The sequence below is a fragment of the Penicillium arizonense genome (assembly GCF_001773325.1).
Source record: "Penicillium arizonense strain CBS 141311 chromosome Unknown PENARI_contig003, whole genome shotgun sequence".
Lineage (NCBI taxonomy): Eukaryota > Fungi > Ascomycota > Eurotiomycetes > Eurotiales > Aspergillaceae > Penicillium > Penicillium arizonense.
The window spans coordinates 190,326-208,826 of NW_019173280.1; the positions used below are offsets into that span (position 1 = coordinate 190,326).

The 18,501-nt window shown below is 51.0% G+C and overlaps 10 protein-coding genes across 10 annotated transcripts; 5 read left to right on the plus strand and 5 right to left on the minus strand.

Annotated features, from left to right (window-relative positions):
• Positions 1-56: 56 nt before the first annotated feature.
• On the minus strand, positions 57-3,624 carry PENARI_c003G08678 (uncharacterized protein; the record flags this gene model as incomplete). The annotated part of the gene is made up of 5 exons (XM_022628605.1): positions 57-316; positions 370-1,112; positions 1,204-1,752; positions 2,495-2,999; positions 3,090-3,624. 5 exons carry the CDS (start codon positions 3,622-3,624, stop codon positions 57-59), a joined length of 2,592 nt encoding a protein of 863 aa, XP_022491654.1.
• Positions 3,625-3,770: 146 nt separating this feature from the next.
• PENARI_c003G12174 (aspartate/glutamate racemase family protein) lies at positions 3,771-4,694 on the plus strand (the record flags this gene model as incomplete). Its single annotated transcript, XM_022628841.1, has 1 exon — positions 3,771-4,694. The coding sequence occupies one exon, from the start codon at positions 3,771-3,773 to the stop codon at positions 4,692-4,694; it is 924 nt and encodes a 307-aa protein (XP_022491548.1).
• Positions 4,695-4,947: 253 nt separating this feature from the next.
• PENARI_c003G05401 (gamma-tubulin mipA) lies at positions 4,948-6,638 on the plus strand (the record flags this gene model as incomplete). The annotated part of the gene is made up of 5 exons (XM_022628373.1): positions 4,948-4,955; positions 5,039-5,079; positions 5,195-5,307; positions 5,372-5,425; positions 5,484-6,638. The coding sequence occupies 5 exons, from the start codon at positions 4,948-4,950 to the stop codon at positions 6,636-6,638; spliced, it is 1,371 nt and encodes a 456-aa protein (XP_022491407.1).
• Positions 6,639-7,921: 1,283 nt separating this feature from the next.
• PENARI_c003G10722 (uncharacterized protein) lies at positions 7,922-8,442 on the plus strand (the record flags this gene model as incomplete). The annotated part of the gene is made up of 2 exons (XM_022628748.1): positions 7,922-8,134; positions 8,251-8,442. The coding sequence occupies 2 exons, from the start codon at positions 7,922-7,924 to the stop codon at positions 8,440-8,442; spliced, it is 405 nt and encodes a 134-aa protein (XP_022491675.1).
• Positions 8,443-8,857: 415 nt separating this feature from the next.
• Positions 8,858-9,465, minus strand: PENARI_c003G01708 (uncharacterized protein; the record flags this gene model as incomplete). Its single annotated transcript, XM_022628118.1, has 3 exons — positions 8,858-8,879; positions 8,952-9,049; positions 9,151-9,465. The coding sequence occupies 3 exons, from the start codon at positions 9,463-9,465 to the stop codon at positions 8,858-8,860; spliced, it is 435 nt and encodes a 144-aa protein (XP_022491359.1).
• A 442-nt stretch (positions 9,466-9,907) lies between these two features.
• On the minus strand, positions 9,908-11,155 carry PENARI_c003G07556 (serine/threonine-protein phosphatase 2A activator; the record flags this gene model as incomplete). The annotated part of the gene is made up of 1 exon (XM_022628530.1): positions 9,908-11,155. One exon carries the CDS (start codon positions 11,153-11,155, stop codon positions 9,908-9,910), a length of 1,248 nt encoding a protein of 415 aa, XP_022491893.1.
• Positions 11,156-11,680: 525 nt separating this feature from the next.
• On the plus strand, positions 11,681-12,598 carry PENARI_c003G07444 (uncharacterized protein; the record flags this gene model as incomplete). The annotated part of the gene is made up of 1 exon (XM_022628522.1): positions 11,681-12,598. One exon carries the CDS (start codon positions 11,681-11,683, stop codon positions 12,596-12,598), a length of 918 nt encoding a protein of 305 aa, XP_022491891.1.
• A 656-nt stretch (positions 12,599-13,254) lies between these two features.
• Positions 13,255-14,793, minus strand: PENARI_c003G05071 (actin-related protein 2; the record flags this gene model as incomplete). The annotated part of the gene is made up of 7 exons (XM_022628354.1): positions 13,255-13,341; positions 13,400-13,477; positions 13,530-14,095; positions 14,154-14,379; positions 14,464-14,607; positions 14,667-14,713; positions 14,775-14,793. 7 exons carry the CDS (start codon positions 14,791-14,793, stop codon positions 13,255-13,257), a joined length of 1,167 nt encoding a protein of 388 aa, XP_022491766.1.
• Positions 14,794-15,445: 652 nt separating this feature from the next.
• Positions 15,446-16,545, plus strand: PENARI_c003G00308 (NAD(P)-dependent oxidoreductase; the record flags this gene model as incomplete). The annotated part of the gene is made up of 4 exons (XM_022628018.1): positions 15,446-15,463; positions 15,513-15,701; positions 15,754-16,223; positions 16,287-16,545. 4 exons carry the CDS (start codon positions 15,446-15,448, stop codon positions 16,543-16,545), a joined length of 936 nt encoding a protein of 311 aa, XP_022491673.1.
• A 246-nt stretch (positions 16,546-16,791) lies between these two features.
• On the minus strand, positions 16,792-18,427 carry PENARI_c003G07226 (bZIP transcription factor; the record flags this gene model as incomplete). The annotated part of the gene is made up of 2 exons (XM_022628508.1): positions 16,792-17,918; positions 17,968-18,427. 2 exons carry the CDS (start codon positions 18,425-18,427, stop codon positions 16,792-16,794), a joined length of 1,587 nt encoding a protein of 528 aa, XP_022491518.1.
• Positions 18,428-18,501: the final 74 nt, after the last annotated feature.

The window sequence follows — 18,501 nt, forward strand, 5'->3', positions numbered from 1 at the left end:
CTGTACGAAAATCTGAATGCAATATATGAAGAAAATCCCAACAACAATAATATAATCTATGCATCGCTGTCAGACTCAACCTCGTCGTTCTCGAGATGCTTCTTGCGCTCCTCGTTCATTTCTCTATATGTGCTGAAACTCAGCATGAAAAATGCAACCATGATCAAAATGCCACCAATGATAGATGCCATAGAAAGAGGATCGCCTGTTCGGAACCAGTCCACGAGAGCGACGAGGAAGATAGTGAGGAGGGCAGCGACTGATGAGAGGACAGGCGACGTAAGAGAAATAAGCACCAGGAATGAACCGGAGAATGCTGTTTCAGTGTTAGTTCACAAATCTATATTGATGGGCAAATTTAGTACTTACTCGCATTGGCACACACGGAGATGATCAACATCCAGCCTGCCTCGCCTGTCGGCCATTCAAAGGTCTCCCATCCCCACCAATGTAGGAAAGGCAATGGGATCCACAGCACAAGCAGAGTAAAGACTCCGATCAAACTGCCAAAGGTATTGGCAAAGATTGTGCCGCGACCCGGACTGGTACCTTCCGGGGGACAGGCGAACCGCTTATAGAGCACCTCATACAATCCATAGAGAACGCTTCCAATACCAATGACGATATTGCCAAGCAGTCTGTTCTGAGCGCCATCATTCGAACCTCCTTTTGATGCCTTCTTCTCAGGTCGGTCACCGTACGCAACTACCATGACACCGATAGTAGCGACTGCCACGGAAAACACCTTGTCGAAGCGCAATTTCTCATTCAAGAGAGGAATCGAAAAAGCATACGCAAAGAAAGCCGAACAGTTGTAAATAGCTGTCAGATCGCTGGCCGTGGTCATGTTGACCGCGACGTACCATGATCCTCCGGCGATTGTGAGAGCAGTAGTCACAAAAGCGGTGGTCTTAACCATGTAGGGGATAGGGGATCGATTCGAAGAGCGGGTGGTGAGGTGCACATCCTGAGATTCTACCATTTGCGCAGTAGTGCGGAGGAGAAAGACGTGTCGTCGCCAGAAAGCCTCCCAGGACATGGACCGTTTCTGGAGTCGAAGGATACCGAGTTGGACCAGCCAAAGCAAGGTCCAAGAACCGTGAGTCATATAGCTGCATAGGGGCGGTAAGCTTTTGCATCCCGAGTACTGGGTTTGCGCATGGGGCTTGAGGTGGCCGGGATCATCTCCGTGTTTACACTTACAGCATACAATAGGGTTTCTTCCAGCCCAGCTCATTCTGGATGTATGAAGCAGTCTCCGTTTGGATGACGAAGCTAGCCAAGCTGAGTAGGAGGAATCCCGATGCAATCATGTATTTCTTGCGAGTCGCTTGGGCGGCATCGTGTTCCGGGCTCTTACTCCGGATGGTTGGGCGTCTGGTATGGTGCAGCATGGGCCGGCCTTCCGTGTCACCATTTCCAAAGCTTGAGCGGGGTAACCGACCATGGCGGTCATTTTTGAGCAAGGGTTGTTGCGAGCGGCCATCCGTGGGTCGGTGCATTGGGGGGCGATTGACAACCATCTCGTCGTCCGAGTCTTGGGAGTCGTGGACCGTGTCCGGGGTCGAGATCACCCGCGGCTCTGAGAGCTCAATATTATCTGAAGCCACAGTGTCGTTGGTGGGGGTGTCGCTAATCGTCTTGATTATTGCATAGAATCCTCCGTGGTCAAAGGGATTCTTGTCCGATCTACTGTCCTTGCGAAAGATAACAGATAAGAGGCCGAGGTCAAGGGGCGAGCAGATGAGGTGGCTGAATCACGGTTTTCGACGAAGTATAACGCATGAGACCAGTTCCCACGTGCTCTAGCTCTGGCTCTAATGTACCACCCCGTTCGCAGGGTATGGTTACATGCGATCCAGGAACAGATCGAGGGATCGGGGATTTGGGAATAGGTCTGAGATGAAGTTGACAGCAAATGCAAGTCAGTGGGAAACGAATGTCGGGATCAATTGGGTATGAAATGGAGTGTGAGAAAAGAAAATCCAACGTCAAAGGCGTTGCATGGTCGCCTTCAGCGGTCGTCACAGGGGTCCCGCTTTGGATATGCACGTGATCTACAAGGGGGGCGCACGTCAAGCCGTACTGGGACTAGGCGGTTTCATTATGTCATGCCTTGGCATTCTCCACGGTCTCACGAGATACAGAGTACGGGGAGCCAAGATCTTTATTTAGATCAGAAGACTCAGTCAGGTTTCTTAGGCAGCTGACCCATTTATTCCCATATTACGGAGTACAGTGTACCCTTCGTATGAACTGAAATGGTGTTGGCTCTATACATCTATCTCGCTAGCTCTGCCTCATCTTGCAGCTATATTCTTGATCTATGATACTGCTTATGGGATGCAACGCCGGCTTGGAGTGGTGTGTGGTTGTCGTGCTGAACCTCTTAAAATGAAATATGTTCATTGCTATCAATTTAAGCCCCCATATGAAAGATGCTATGATGCTATGAACAGCCCCCACAATATCTCTAGACAGTGCCCTAGCCTACTTAGGCCCATACAGAGCCTTCTGAGTATCATAAGTATACTTCAGATCCAGATGCCAATAATTCGGTGAGTTAGACTTAGCAACAAGCCAAGCCTCATCCAAAGCCCGAACGACTTCCTCAGGCAAAGGACCCTTCTGAAGATCAGCAAGGTTGGTCTCGAGCTGGCTAAAGCTGCTAACACCAACGAGGACGCCGTCACGGCCACCATTGTCCATTCTCAGGGCAGAGTGGTGGCGCACCCAGCGAAGAGCCGTCTCCAGCAAGGTGAGACCGTGCTTCTCCACAACAGGCTCGATCAGACTCAGGGCTTCGAAGGTGGCATCTCTGAAGTAGCGGTTGCGGTAGTTAGTGCCGGTGGAGCTGGCATCGCTGTATCTGCCCTCAGCGGGGATATCGCGTGTCTTGTATTTTCCGGAGAACAGACCGCCGGCTAGAGGGTTGTAGATGACAATGTCGAGGCCGTACCGGTGACAGGCAGGGACTAGTTCCGTCTCGATATTGCGAGCTATCATGATATAATTGCGTCAGTTGAAAACTGTCATGGTAATTGAAGGAAAGGGGAGATATCGAAGGAAGGAATAGAGGAAATACTCACTAATGGCATTGTACATAGCCTGGTAGATAGTAGGACGTACCCATCCATTGGCAGCACAGAGCGTGCAGATCTCAGCAACCTCAAAGGCCGTAAAGTTACTCAGACCAAGCTGAACAAACTTGCCCTCCTTGTGCAGTTGATTAACAGCCTCGAGAGTCTCAGCAAACGGAGTTGCACGATCCGCAGCATGCAGGTAGAAAATATCAACTGTATCAGTCTGCAGCTCCTTCAGAGAAAGCTCCAAGTTCTCACGGAGGATGTCTGGCTTGTGGAAGCCGGGTTGGTGCGGGTACCATTTGGTAGCCAGAGTCAAGCCGCGCGACTTCCAGTTCGCCTTGGCTGTGAAAGCCTCCTGCTCTCCATCAATGTAGATGCGAGCGGTGTCGACTTCATTGAAGCCCTGCTGCTGGAAGTAATCGAGGCATTTGTTGTACTCGTCGAGCGAGGTGATCCGGGCGCCCTTGGCCTCAGAGGGACCAAAGGTCATCAGCCCGAGAATCACTCTCGGCTGGGGGTTCTGTGCAATGAGAGGCATAGTGATCGTCGATGTGTTGAGGGAGAGTTGGAGGTCAAGCGGAGATGGCGGGGCTGCGGAGGACCCCGATAACTGGTAATTGCGGGAGGCCTTCGTATTCATTCCTCGTATTTTCTTAGCCTCTACACACCTCTTGTATTTTCAAAATGAGTCCTCAAACGTCTCTTGAGCGGCGATACGATGTCAAGGAAATATGTACGCTCAATCCGAGAAAAGGCGAGCGGAAGTATAGTATCTTGATCATCAACCCCAACACCTCCACGCACATGACAGAAGCATTGAAGCCAATCCTGGCTAGCATGAACTATACCGATGTACACTTTGAATACTTTACTGCTCCAGACTCTCCCGTCCTGGTCAAAGGAGTCAAGAATGAACCAATCGCCAGCATCAACAACGCTGAAGAATCCTGCAGTTCAGCATTGAACTGTTGGTCCGTACGGGAACTGGTTCCATACTACGATGCCTTTCTGGTAGCATGCTATTCCGCACACCCATTTGTCGGCCAGCTGAGGCAAGACATCCAGTCAACGGAAGAGAACAACCCAACAACGCGAAACAAATATGTCACTGGCATCTTCGAAGCATCCATCACCGCTGCCCTTTCTCTGGTTAGTGGATTCGCATTGGAAAGACCAATCAATCCCGCAGAGAGATTGCATAAATACCAAGAAAAGGGCAGCTTTGGCATTGTCACGACCGGCTCCGCGTGGAAGGATGAGCTCATCCACGGCGTCCAGGGCGCATTAGGATACGGGGATCGAGACGGGAGCTCGATGCATTTTGCAGGTGTTGAGACCACCGGTCTGTCTGCCATTGAACTACACACCACAGACCCAGAGGAAGTTCGACAGAGGATCGTCGAGGCCACTCGCAATCTACTTCGGAACTCTGAGTCTCGTGTGAAGGCTGTTTGTCTGGGATGCGCTGGTATGGCGGGTATGGAAGAGGCTGTGCGAGAGGGATGTGAGCAGGAATATGGAATTCTAGAGGGTGGTCGAGTGCGCATCGTAGATGGGGTGGTTGCAGGCGCAGGAAACCTCATTACGGCCTTGAAAGCTGGATTCTGAGTGGTATGTATACCAAGGGTTGAGACTTAGGAGAGACGAGTCCTTAAAATTGGTTCATAGCTAGGTTAATCAGCAAGAGTAAGTTATAGTTTTCAATCATCTAAACATCCTTTACTGTATCTCTGTACGTCAACATTATATGTTGTGTTGATGCAAACTTCTGCCTAAGGCGACGATCTCAGCCAAAAAGTTCCCCGCGCCAACGCGGTACGCGTTGAGAGCTGCAACACTCGACGGCTTTTGCGCACGAAAGATGCCAAGGTTTGTGGACTCCCCCAACTAATCAAATATTTCAGACTGTGTCTGCCGCTGGAATAGAAATGCTAATACCGGCGGAATGGCAGAGAAATCATCACAATCCAAGCCGGCCAGTGCGGCAACAACGGTATGTGGCATACGTCCGCGAGCTCCTCAACAAAATACCTGGCCCTGCGCTGTCGATTGATTTTGAAGAAACCAAAGAAAAAGTGGACTAGGTTGCTAACATGCGGTCGGTTTAGTCGGTAGCCAGTTCTGGCAGCAGCTGTGCCAGGAGCATGGAATCAGCGCAGATGGAAACCTAGCGGATTTTGCGACAGAGGGTGGTGATCGCAAGGATGTTTTCTTCTACCAGGTTTGTTTATGGGAGCATGAACTATATCCCTCGGCCGGTGGCTCAACGCTAACGCCGTTGATAGAGTGACGATACTCGATACATTCCCCGAGCGATTCTCCTCGACCTGGAACCCAGAGTATGCGAGCAGGCTCCCTGATATACCCTGCAACAGGTCACTAAAACGCCCCTTTTAGGTACTCAATGGTATCCAGACCGGTCCCTACAAGAACATCTATAACCCCGAGAACTTCTTCATCGGACAACAAGGTATCGGAGCCGGAAACAACTGGGGAGCTGGATATGCAGCTGGCGAGGGTATATCAGAGGAGATTTTCGACATGATCGACCGAGAAGCGGACGGAAGTGACTCATTAGAAGGATTTATGCTTCTACACTCCATCGCCGGAGGTACAGGTTCAGGACTGGGCAGTTTCATTCTGGAACGCATGAACGATCGCTTCCCCAAGAAGCTCATCCAAACATACTCCGTCTTCCCCGATACGCAAAACCCTGATGTTGTTGTCAGTCCTTACAACAGCTTGCTCGCCATGCGGCGATTGACTCAAGATGCCGACTCCGTGGTTGTCCTCGACAATGGCGCTCTATCACGGATCGTTGCTGACCGGCTTCATGTGCAAGAGCCTTCATTCCACCAAACCAACCAGCTGGTATCGACAGTGATGTCGGCATCTACTACCACACTACGATACCCCGGATACATGCACAACGACCTTGCGGGAATCATTGCCTCACTCATCCCAACCCCGCGCAGCCATTTCCTTCTCACATCATACACCCCATTCACTGGCGCCAACATCGACCAAGCCAGGACAGTGCGAAAAACAACCGTTTTGGATGTGATGCGTCGTCTCCTACAGCCTAAGAACCGAATGGTCTCCATCAACCCCAGCAAGTCCAGCTGCTACATCAGTATCCTCAACATTATCCAAGGTGAAGCAGACCCGACCGACGTGCACAAGTCACTCCTACGCATTCGAGAGCGTCGTCTCGCGTCTTTTATCCCCTGGGGCCCAGCCAGTATCCAAGTGGCACTGACCAAGAAATCTCCATACATCTCGGATCCCGGCCACCGCGTCAGCGGCCTCATGCTAGCCAATCACACCTCCGTGGCAACCCTCTTCAAGCGCATCGTGCACCAATATGACCGATTCCGCAACCGCAATGCCTTCCTGGAACAATACAAAAAAGAAGCGCCATTTTCCGACGGACTGGGCGAGTTCGACGAAGCGCGGGCGGTAGTAATGGATCTAATCGGTGAGTACGAAGCAGCAGAAAAGGAGAATTACCTAGACCCGGATGCCGGCAAGGCAAACGAACCCGGAGCATGATTTGGCATTGGATTGGAAAATTGTTTCATTTCTAGCTTTCCCGCCATTTTGCTTTCTCCTGTCTCCTTTTTTTTTACTTTTTCGTTGGGGCAAGGGGTTCGGGCGCATGGGCGTTTCCAATTTTCTCTCGCGTTACATATCAAACCAAGGCACACCTCCACATTTGAAATGGAACACGTAGCCCCGGTAAATCAAGTCAACGTGTGATTGCGATGTGACCCAGTTCGGCACATGTGCAGTAAGGCTAGGCGAATGTGAGATAGAGAAATTGGGTAGCGGGATCGGCCTCACTTTAGGCATTGGGTCTTGAAGTTAGTTAAACGGAGCCACTAACGTTACCCGACTTCCTGGAATGGCTTTGATCCCGTGCGCATTGCATTTACCGATAGCTTCGGCTGCAGAGACTTGGCTGCGAGTTGCTCGTATTGGACGCTTCACCTGTTTTTTACCTCTCTCTTAGGTCATAGCTCCACTTACACTGGCCTTACACTGTGGCTTTAATGTGATATCCAGTATCTGTAAATATAATGTACGTCGGTAGTGGAGATATGGGAAATAAGGGAGATATGTGAGATATGCGAGATATGTGAGATGTGGGTAGATGATGTAGTACTGCAATAGTAGGTATTGGGTGTTCTGGTTATACCGCCGTAGACGCAGGAATATCGGATGAACCTGTTGCCACTTGAAATGGGTGGCGGACACTGAGACGGAAGTATTTTCGGGGGGTCACCTATAAGCATCACGTGTATAGTTATCCCTGAACATAGAGGTATAGGCCCGAGACACAGATAGGAGACTATACGGACTAGTCCACTGTATTGTCTATAGTGTAATTGTAATCTATATCTAATACTCTACTCTACTAATTACTTATCGAACCTTCTGGGAATCTCCACTTTACCTCATTCCGTCACCCCCAGTCGCCTCACTGACTCAGCCTTTTGTGGCTTTCTCCCGTCTGTTCCGATCCCTATATATACCCCTTCTGCAGGTACTCCCTTCTTCTTCCCCCCTTTACGACTTTGCCGTCTTCCTTCCTACACTCCCATCAATACAACCAACTCCGATCTAGACTTGATCTACTTCCCCAACTCGCCCCCCAACGCATCTCCGCACTTGGCTCGGCGCTTATTAAACTCCCACAAAGACCACCCAACAACCCCCTTCGAGAGTACCACCAAACAACCAGGCGCCTCGCCTCCTCCTTCTCTCTTCCTCAGTCGGTTACTCTCCAACCGGCCTCTCCAACTCTCTCGACAGTCACTCTACAAATCACGACAATGCCTCCCCGCAAGCCCCGTTGCAACTTCAAGGAGTGCAAGGAAGCCGCCCAGCGCATCGTCGGCGACTGCAGCTTCTGCGCTGGCCACTTTTGCTCTAAACATCGCATGCTGGAAGCACACTCCTGCAGCGGGTTGGAGGACTGCAAGAAGGAGAGTCATGCTCGTAACGCTGATAAGCTGAACAGCGAGCGGACTGTTGTTGTGAAGGGCGTATGAGGGATATCATAATGCGAGTGGAGTTGAGTAGTGAAATAGGATGGGGTCTGTTTCTTGGAACAGCGGGACTGTTCTCTGTTCTTTCTGCCTGAACAGGACACACAGGACAGATGGGGCTATCTCCCCGTCTCCACCCCATCCTCATCTCCAACTCCGTCACCGCAGGTGTCGCCTCGCCTTCTTGCCTTTTTTTCCCCGTTTCGTCTCTCGCAGTGATCTCGGATTTAGCGCGGTGTTTCGTTCTACTTGATCTTGGATTTCTTGGAGATGAGTTGTTCTGGTTTGGTTTGATCTATATCTAGATCTATACTCTGTTTGGGGTCATTTGCATGGCGTTGTTATCTGGTGTCGTCTCTACTATTTATTACTTGATCTACTGCCGTCTTGCATTTAAGGCTTGACTTCTTTTCGGGAACTGCTTATAATAGAGCTCCTGCAGGTCTTCTTTTTAGCCTTGAATTATACATATCTTTTCAATTATTTCGTTCAGAATACTATATTGTATACACCACACCCACATGATAGAGTAGACACAAAGTAGATATCATGTGGTCCATGTACATGATCCACCAGATCACGGGTTTACATCTACACCTGACTAAAGGGAACTCCTGAAAACCGGAAATTGAAACATTGGTAAAAGTACAGAAATGCAGGTACTGGTTTGTATCTAAGCCTTAAGCTCATGCATTAAACCCATTGAAGCCAAACAACCATTTAACCCGGTCCAATCTTGGGCCTGTAATTAGTTAGCAAACACCCATGTAAGTGAAACAAAGCAACAAAGCAACAAAGAAAAAGAAAGACATACATATCGTGATGCTCACTCAACCGACTGAGATACTTATTCAGTTCCTCAACCCGCTCCTTATGAGTCTTGACGCCTTCCCGCTGAAGTCGTTCATGTAACTAACCCAGTAAGTCAGTTGAAGATGTCCAACAAAGCCACATCAAGCCAAACGCTTTCATGAAAAGAAAGGAAAAGAAAAGAAAGAGAAAGAGAAACATACCCGTTTCCGCCGAATCTCCTCATACTTTCTCTCCGTCTCAGTCTTCCCACCCCCAATCTCGCGCTCCTTATCACCATCGTCATTGTCATTATCATCGCGCTTCTCCACTTTAGAATCAGTCGGCGTTGCGGGATCACTCGTCTCAACAGCCGATTTCTGCGTCACATCACCAGTCCCAGGAGTCCCAGGAGTCCCAGAACCCTCCTCCTTCTTCTTCGAACTCTTCTTCTTTTTCTTCTCTATCCGTCCTCCACTAACCTTGCTCCCCTTGAGCTTGAGCTTGCCGCCACCGATGGAGTACTCGTCGCCCGCCATGAGTGGGTCGAATTGCGTTTGGATGTCGGAGCGTAAAGGAGGATGACGTGTGCTCTTCCTTGTATTTTTTTGCGTTTGGCGGTGCGGCTTTTTGAAGATGGGCGGAGATGGGGATCGCTAGAGTTGCGCGTGCGGAGTAAGAGAGGGGTGGGCGGTCGCTTTGGTTTTGATTTCGGTTTTTGGGTTTCGGGGTTATAGGTAAGGTTGATTTTGGAGGTTCATTCTTCGTAGATGATACGACTTGATATTTGCTTGAGTTGGGTGTTGGAAACGGAGTGAGTTGGAGTTGAGGTTGGAGTGGGCCAATCAGAGGCGGTGGGGACTTTTCTATAGACCAGCTAGAGGAGCTATAGACCACGCTCAGTTACATTTGCGGAAGATCAAGTGTGTCTGGATAATTGTTTCAATATTCTATCATTATTTTATCGTAACATACACCCTGCTAATCAAAAGGAATTGGGCGCAGGTTTGATCCACCCATACGCTTGCGCATCTCTGCGCCCGCAGCCACGGTACTGGGTACCTTGATACCACAGCAGTCGCCAAACCAGTCCGCGCTGTCGTGTCCATGATCGTGACCGTGGGCATGGTCGTGGCCGTCATGCTCAATATCGCCTTCGGAGGGGTCACTCATGCCTTCAGCGGCAGGCAATAGGCTCCCAAACAAGAAGTGTTGCATGATAGGAAGCTTTCCAAGCACTTCCTTGACGAACATTTTCTTCATACCGCTCTCGACCTTGAACCAATTTTTGGCTCCGGAAATATCGTCCAGCATGGGACTGTGCCAGCGTAGACCCTTGACGGTCTTGACACTATCGACCCACCGAACTTGGTCCAAATAGAGATAATTATCACCCTCCTCATCCAATGTAGCTGTATTGTGGATACCCAATGGAGTGATATACCCATGGCCGACTAATTGACTGGCGCCAAATAAGAACGGAAGGAAATGATAATCATCCAGGCCCCACACACCGTGTGAACCAGCAGGCTCGAGGTAGTAAGTGGACTGTATTTCGCGCATGAGATGCATGTACTCGATATAGACCTTGACCACCACGGCAGGGAAGTCCGAGGCCGGGAGGAGACCGAGCTGGTACAGACATAGCAGCCACATCATGAAGTTCAATTCATGCCCTGAGCCATAGTCAATGCGGTCTTTTGATCCCAGAGAGTTAATCAGGTATGTGGAGGCCTCCTCGGTTGCGGCGGTATCTTTCAGCCCCAAGATATTGGTGTGCCATGAGGCGCTCTGAGAGGCAACATCGTCGAACAAGGTACGGAAAGCGGGATTACCGAACCGCGATCCACCTTGGTCGATTGCAGGGTTTCTGGTCAGGAGGGCCCGGATCTGAGTTACGACCGAGAAGATCTTGGAGATGGATTCGGACTGGGGCTTTTTCTGAAGGTCGGTGACAGAGTGCCCGCGGACGGAGTCGGCTAGTCCGAAGACAAACGCAAGTACTAGATTGTAGGTTGGTGAAGAGAGAAAGAGTTCATGATCCTTGTGGGAGAGGATCCGACGAGTTGGTTGGCGATACTGGTGGGCGGAGAGGTCTGGAGGAGAAGGGAGAGGAGGGGTTGTTGGGGTTTGGTCTCGGGCGTTGGTCTGTGGCCGGCGGTTATTTGACCGCAACTCTGAAAGCTTCTTGGAAAGATCGACCTTCCCAGGAGAGGTCTGTGATGCCATGCTTGTATGTTTGTTGAGCGAGGAGGGGAGAAAGGTGGCGATCAACAGATGGCATAAAACAGCTCTGACCGCCTACCCAAACAGAACATGACGCCATTTGTTAGGGTTCTGATAAGTAGTGACTCTCGCGTGCTAGAAGAGATGTTGACTTGAACATCTACACAGATCATGGAATCATCTCCATCCAGCTCTTGATCCATCATCTTCAATTCATAGTGATCTACCGATTAAACCCAAGTGGGTTGCAGTGGACCCTTCCCCAGAATCACGTGCGGAGATCATTGCACGCTTTGCGCGAGGTCACAGCGGCACAGTGCAGTCAGAGCAGCGCAGATTGACACTGACAGATACCAGAACTTCGACATAAGATAGACAGATCGCATTCTGTCTCCCTGCGAGCACCGCATAGCAAAAACCACTTTTCGTTTTCGCAAAAGGAGTCCCTGGTGCCTCAGTGCATAAACACGGTCCCTCTCCCCTCGGGATTGGACAAAACAGTCCGACTGATTAAATGATCACGCCATAATGAATACATTTGATTCGCCTCCGACAGGCCAGAGCAACGGAGCTAGAAGCATCCAGTCCTCTCGTTCGCCTACCAACACCGATTCAGCCCTGTCCTCTTCCGTCGGCAGTGCCCGGTCCCACTCAAGCTCTTCCCGAACGCATGCACGCCCTTCGAACCAACAACAGAGCTCTCAGTCCACCGAAGCCACTCCGATTAACGCGGCTGATTCCGCGAGGCGCAACTATCAATCTACCGAGCGGGCCGAAAGCACCCAACACAAGAGCCTAAACCCAGATAACGCAAACACCGGCAATGGCACCAGCCAGTCGACTAACCAGGACTCACCACCCAAGCCCCAGCAGTCCTGGTATAGCAAATTAGCAGACCGATACGGCAGCCTCGAACTGGAAAACAAGGGCAGCGTTGCGCGGGACCATCTTGCATTAGGTACAAACTACACGCAACTACAACCTTCAGACATACCTCCAAAACTAACAAGATCAACAGAACGAACCTTCCTAGCATGGATGCGCACCTCTCTAGCCTTCGCCTCAATCGGCATCGCAGTAACCCAACTATTCCGCTTAAATACTGCCATCACGAATACAAACCCAAATGCCTATAACATAAATGGTGCCAACCCGGCCATCCTCCCACCGAACCTCTCCTACGACTCAGCCGCATTCCACACATCATCCGCCTCCGCCCGTCTCCGCAGCGTGGGCAAACCCCTCGGCTCGACATTCATCGGCGTCTCGATCCTCATTCTGATAGTCGGCTTCCACCGCTACTTCGAGAGCCAATATTGGATTATCCGCGGGAAGTTCCCTGCTAGTCGTGGCAGTATAGCACTTACGGCATTTGTGGCTGCTGCGCTGATTATTGCTGCGCTTGCGGTTATTTTGGCTGTCTCGCCCGGTGCTGTGGAGGGTTAATTGCATATTAATGTATAGGTGGATTGAACAGTGGGCAGGTTATTCATCTTATCTTGTTGTGCATCTCCTCATTCGGCGTTCATAGCATCTTTGCGTCTTTGGATTGTATTCTGCTGCTTTATACATACGTTAGGATGGACTTCCATCTTTAGGTCATTTCTTACTGAGAGATATTTGTCTATTGCGCTCCTGTACGCTTACCTCCTAAGTTGAAAATTTCAAGGCTCTTATAAATACATCATAAATACTTCGGCTGAATATGATACGGTTAGACAGACTACTGACATCCATGACATCTTCACTTTCGAATAGCGCAACTCGTATCATAAAACGTTGCTAACAACCCCCCATAACCTACAGACAATATCTACAAGACCAAACCAGCGAATAGAAATGTTTAGTTCTTTTCTGTCATAAGAGTCCCAGATCCACCGGCACCAGACCAGTCTAGGTACAATTGTAGGAAGCAGGAAAAGAGACAGTGGAAAAGCCGCAAGATTGACGGGAGTATATCGACAAGGATGGGGGGAAGAAGAAGTGAGGATAAGAGAAAAGACAGAGGACAACATGGCTTGCAAACAATGCGAAGCAAGAAACCAGAGAGAAATAAGGAGCAGAGCAAGAACTGGAACCGAAACCGCCTAAATACAATGCGTTTATCGCGGGCCGAGCTTGTCTAGGGCGCGGGCACCCTGTTCCTGCCACTCCTGCTTGCTCACCCACATATCTTCCTTGTCGGCGATCTAGAGGGATGGTGTTAGTAGGGCTCTGGGTGAAAGGCAACGGGGAAGATAGACATACCAGGTTGGCGAGTACGGCACCACCCAGGAAGACCATGTGTCTCCGTCGAGGGGGATCTTCGATGCGGACCTTGAATTTCTAGGAGATCATTAGCCAACTTCATACGTTGATCTGTGTTACTTGAACATACGTTCAGACGTTCTGGGTCTCCACCCAATACCCGAGTAAGCCAGAGCTGCTTCAGCTCCTTCTCCAACCGCGAGGGCAGACCGGGGTACATGCTGCTACCACCACTGAGCACAATGGCCTTGTATAGACTGGAACGAACATCGACATCGGCACCCTGGATACAGTTGAAGAGCATCTCAGCAATACCGGGCTGGTCAACATCAACCAAGTGCGGCTGGAACAGACACTCGGGAGCCTCGAAGCGTTCGCTGCCGACGCGGATGACACGGCCATCGGGGAGGGTGTACGACTCGACGAGAACGGTGGTATCCTCCGACAGCTTCTTGTCCAACTCGAGATCGTAAGAGACGTAAGCGAGCTTCTCCTTAATCTGGCGCACGGTCTCGAAATCGGCGGTTCGGTTCAGCGCATAGCCGCGGCGCAGGAGGAGCGCAATCAGGTTGCGGGTGACATCGCGGCCGGCAACGTCCAGACGGCGGATGTGGTGGTTCAGCACGGTCGACTCGTACACGGGGATAATGTGCGTCACACCGTCACCGGAATCCACAACCACTCCGCTGCTCAGACCTATAGCACCCCCCGTCAGCATTATCACCAGAATCGGTTCCACCTTCGCACTACATACCCTGGGCATACAGTGCCAGCACCGCCTGGATCGCCACATAGACACCACCGAATCCATAGCCCTCCAGCATAACCTCAGCCATCTGCTCGCGGTTCTTGAGCGGGTTCATCGGGGGTTCCGTGAGGAGAATCTTGCGACCCGCAGGGTCAATCTTCATTTTATCGTAAAAGGTGTAGTTCCATAGATGCTGCATGTCGTCCCACTTCTTGACAATTCCGTTTTCCATCTATAGCAGCGCGGGTTAGGCATCGACAACAACGTCTGCGGAGACGGCGGGGTATGACGGTGAGGGACAAGTCTGTAGACGTACAGGATAGCTGATCTGGAGCATAGATCGTGCGGCAGCGGCTTCATCTCCGCACATGATATCCTTGAGGACAAAGTCGTTTGACTGCTCCTCCGTTCGCAAGATGGGCCGCCCCACTATCGAGGGGAACTGATGCTCCGGGAAGTTCTGACAGGAATATGAATTAGAGAAGATTATCACAGTGTTGAGAAGGCTATGCGACATACCTGGGCGGCATAGCCGACCTTGAGGAAACCAGTTCCTCCATCGAGCACTGCAGAGTGGTTAGCTTATTAGCTTGGGAAGCTGGGACACGGTAGCCTGGGGAGGTGTACCAATGGGCATATCCGCCATATTGAAGGAATTGGAAATGTGACAAATGAGATGGGAGTGTCGGGGAGTGAAGTTCTGGGAGCTCCCAAGAAGAGCGGAATTGGAAGGGTTCAAGGGAGGAGGAGAGTTGGGGATGTTTGAAGTCGAACCCGACGACGGACGGAGCATCATAACTTACGTGACCATACCGTACCTGATATTCCCCCCACAACTGGGGGCGAGCCGCAGGTATGACCATACGTAACGGCATCAACACATTTTCAGGCTGAACAAGCTCCAGAAGACGAAGCTGAGGGAGAAAATGAGGGTATTTGGACTCGTAAATTTGTGAATGGTTGTGAATAGTGGGGTGGGATGGTGTATGCATTCAATTTGACATGATACATGTATAACGCCTTGCAGGAGGCAGGTCAACACATGGAATTGCCTCAAATCTCAACTACGTATTAGCATGACAAGATATCTCTATAGACTCCGATCTAGCCAGGTCAAACGTGGGAGAACATCCTGTCGGCCGACTCCGATATCCTCGGAAACGTGCCGCTCCACCATCTCTACCCCGGACCACCACAACTTCCTACTCTGCCCATAGGGTATAACCTACCTGATCGGCTGTCCATCCTGTAAAGTTATCGCCAATTGCATCTCACAGCCTCGATCAAACAACACAAGCATGCCACAAATCGGCTGGGTAAGTACTCACCGCACCTATGCAGACCAAACAACTAATGAACTCCCAGTATGGCCTCGGGTCCATGGGTCTAGCGATGGCCTCCAACCTACAAAGGCACCTAGCAACCAAGAAAGCGCTGAGCCTACTCTACTCCAACCGCACAATGTCGCGCGGAGCTCCGCTGCAAGCACTGGGAGGAATCCCAGAAACCAATTTCTCAAAACTAGTCTCCAACTGCGGAATCATCTTCACGATGGTAATCAATATCAAACCCATATCCAACCCACAATCTACTAACAAACCCCCAGGTCTCAAACGACTCGGTCCTACAAAGCCTCCTATCCCAAGCCACAAGCTCAGGCCACTCCCTAAAGGACAAGATCTTCGTCGATTGCTCAACAGTGCACCCAGAAACCGTGAGCACAGCCGTATCAGATCTCAAAGCCAAGAGCGCATCGTACGTAGCAGCGCCCGTCTTCGGTGGGAATCCCATTGCCGTAGACGGCAAGCTGGTCTTTGCAATTGGCGGTCCTCGGCATGCAACAGAGGTAGTTAAGCCTTTGATCCAGGATGTGATGGGTCGCCGGGTGATTGACTGCGGCGAAGACGCGACCAAGTCCTCGCTTCTCAAGATTGCCGGTAATATCGTTACGGTTAATATGATGGAGGCTGTTGGCGAGGCGCAGGTTTTTGCTGAGAAGACTGGGCTGGGGACTGGGCCTATGGAGGAGCTTATTGGGGAGGCGTTTGGGCCTGTTGCTGGGGGTTATTCTAAGAGGTATGTTTTTTAGTATCACGTTATCTGGTGTTGGGTTCGTGGATTCTGATGTCTTTTTGATAGGTTGACTACTGGTGCTTATGCGCCGTCTTTGGACTCTCGTCCTGGGTTTGGCGTTTCGCTTGCTATCAAGGATGCTAGACATGCTATGGCGATGGCTGAGGAGCGGGGAGTTCAGCTTCCTTGTCTTGAGCTTGCTCGTGCTAATATGGAGGCTGCTAGGGAATATGGTGGTGAGTGTCTTGATAGCAGTGCCATGTATGGAACATTGCGACAGAAGGCTGGCTTGGAGTTCTGGAATGAGAAGAGTAGGAAAGGATAGAGGGAATTAGGGGTCTGGATTGTAGAATAGATGGTTTGATCAAGTTTTCTGTGGAATATTCCGGTCCGAAATTCTATTGGCGACTCTTGTATGGCCATGTCGCCTGTGGCCTAATGTTGATATCTGTTCCTGTTTTCCAACGCCCCCAAAAGTAAGATACAAAGTAAACAAACACCCAACTCAAACAGCGCCAATTTTCCACGAAACAGGGCCTCCCTGTCAGAGGCGAATGACAGATTATAAGATCTACTGTGGGCGCGGCGTTGAACTTTGCTCTTTCGGCTTGATTTGAGCCGTGTCCGCCAAAGCAGGGTAGGTCTCCGCAAAGAATGTCCCCAAAGACCAATTGTTCAGGTTGCGCATGTGCCGTTCAAAGACAGGATTGATAACCAGCTCGTCCGAGTCACCAGCCGACAATAAGCAATCCGTGGACTCATACGGCCAATTAACACAAATCCCACGAGTGAATGGGATAAACCAATTCTCGAACGGATAGTTCTGGTATGTTGTGACAATCCGGTCACGCATCCCTGGCCAAGGCACATAATCCATCCAAGCTGGATGTGGATGGAGAAGTTGCGTTGGACGTGGTGTGAGCCACTCCGGGAGACGTTCATAGTTCTCTTGCGTGGGATAAATCTGCCAGCGCATGAGGAGGAACATGGTATAGAGCACAGCGACTTGCTCCGGTAGGGAGGCAATATCAGGGAATGCACGTAGGATATCCGTGAACACCTTTGAGACCGGGTGGGAGTAGACACTTTTGTCTGGATTCAATAGTGAGGAGACACTTGGGTATGGTGGCCCCACTAGTTTCTGTCTGGGGATGCCTTGTGCGGCTTCGCGTTGTCGGCTGTGGAGGAACTCCAGAAGAATAGTATCCAAGGGACATGTTGCGGTCAAGTTTTGTATCGGGGCAGCGAATGCAGGGGTGCCATGTTCGCTGGTCGTATTCAGTGGTTGTGGGTATATTGGTGACGGAGGATTTGGGTGAGAGCGGAAGTTCTCTGAGCTGCCGCGGCGAAGACGGTCGACTTTGGGAACAGTACGGGACGAATCCAATAGGAAGTTAAAGCCTAGTCGCTCCTCCGAGCCAAGGTCTAAGCCATGGGTGGTGTTATGGCGCTGCGAGTCCAATGCGACGCGGAAAGAGGCCGGCGGAGGGCCGCAATTGGAACTGCTCCGGCGACCCACTGATGCCGGGGCAGATTGTGTTGGAGAGGGTGTATCAATGCTGGCACTCGAGTCGGCATACGACTTGTCGCCTGGAAGTGGACCTTGGGAATTGGAGGTGAAGTTATCGGTGTCGGGGAACGGGGGTGTATGTGCAGGGGGCGGGGCGGACTTGGGTATAGGGAGACTAGGGGGTGCATCTATTGTCGTCAGCTCGGTGCTCGAATAGTATTGGCATACGCAACCTACCTGATATTTCCGGCCTCGCAAGCAATGGCTGTATAATATCCATTGCCGCCTTCAGCCCTTGCCGGAGCTCTCTATTCTCCGACCGGATCGCCTCATTCTGGCGCAGAGCTGCTTGGAGGTTGAGGTATGGTTTTTGAGATGAAAGGTCCCGGACTTGCTGTTCTAAAGCTTCTATATGTCCCTTGGTGCGTTCTCGGATTGCGCGCTGCGCCTGGCGGTCGTTGGCGCGCTTCTTTGCGAGCTGGTCTGGGGTAAGGTTGGCGACGCCCCGTGATGACATGCTATTGAGCTTGCGCTTCCGCCCTGATGTCGCGCCATTGCTCTCTTGCAACAGGGTATCTGCATCCAGTGATGTCGCGCGCGAAGGAACCGGCGAGTCTTCGAGTCTGTCCAAGGAGGGGGTAGGAGGTCCGGGCATGTCGGGTGAAAGCGCCACATCGGCTGGAGGACGGTTGGCCATGGCCTTATACAGGCGCTAGCGGGTTCGATCCATTCAACGGGAGATGAGATGTCGAGAAGATCCGTAGGGCGAAC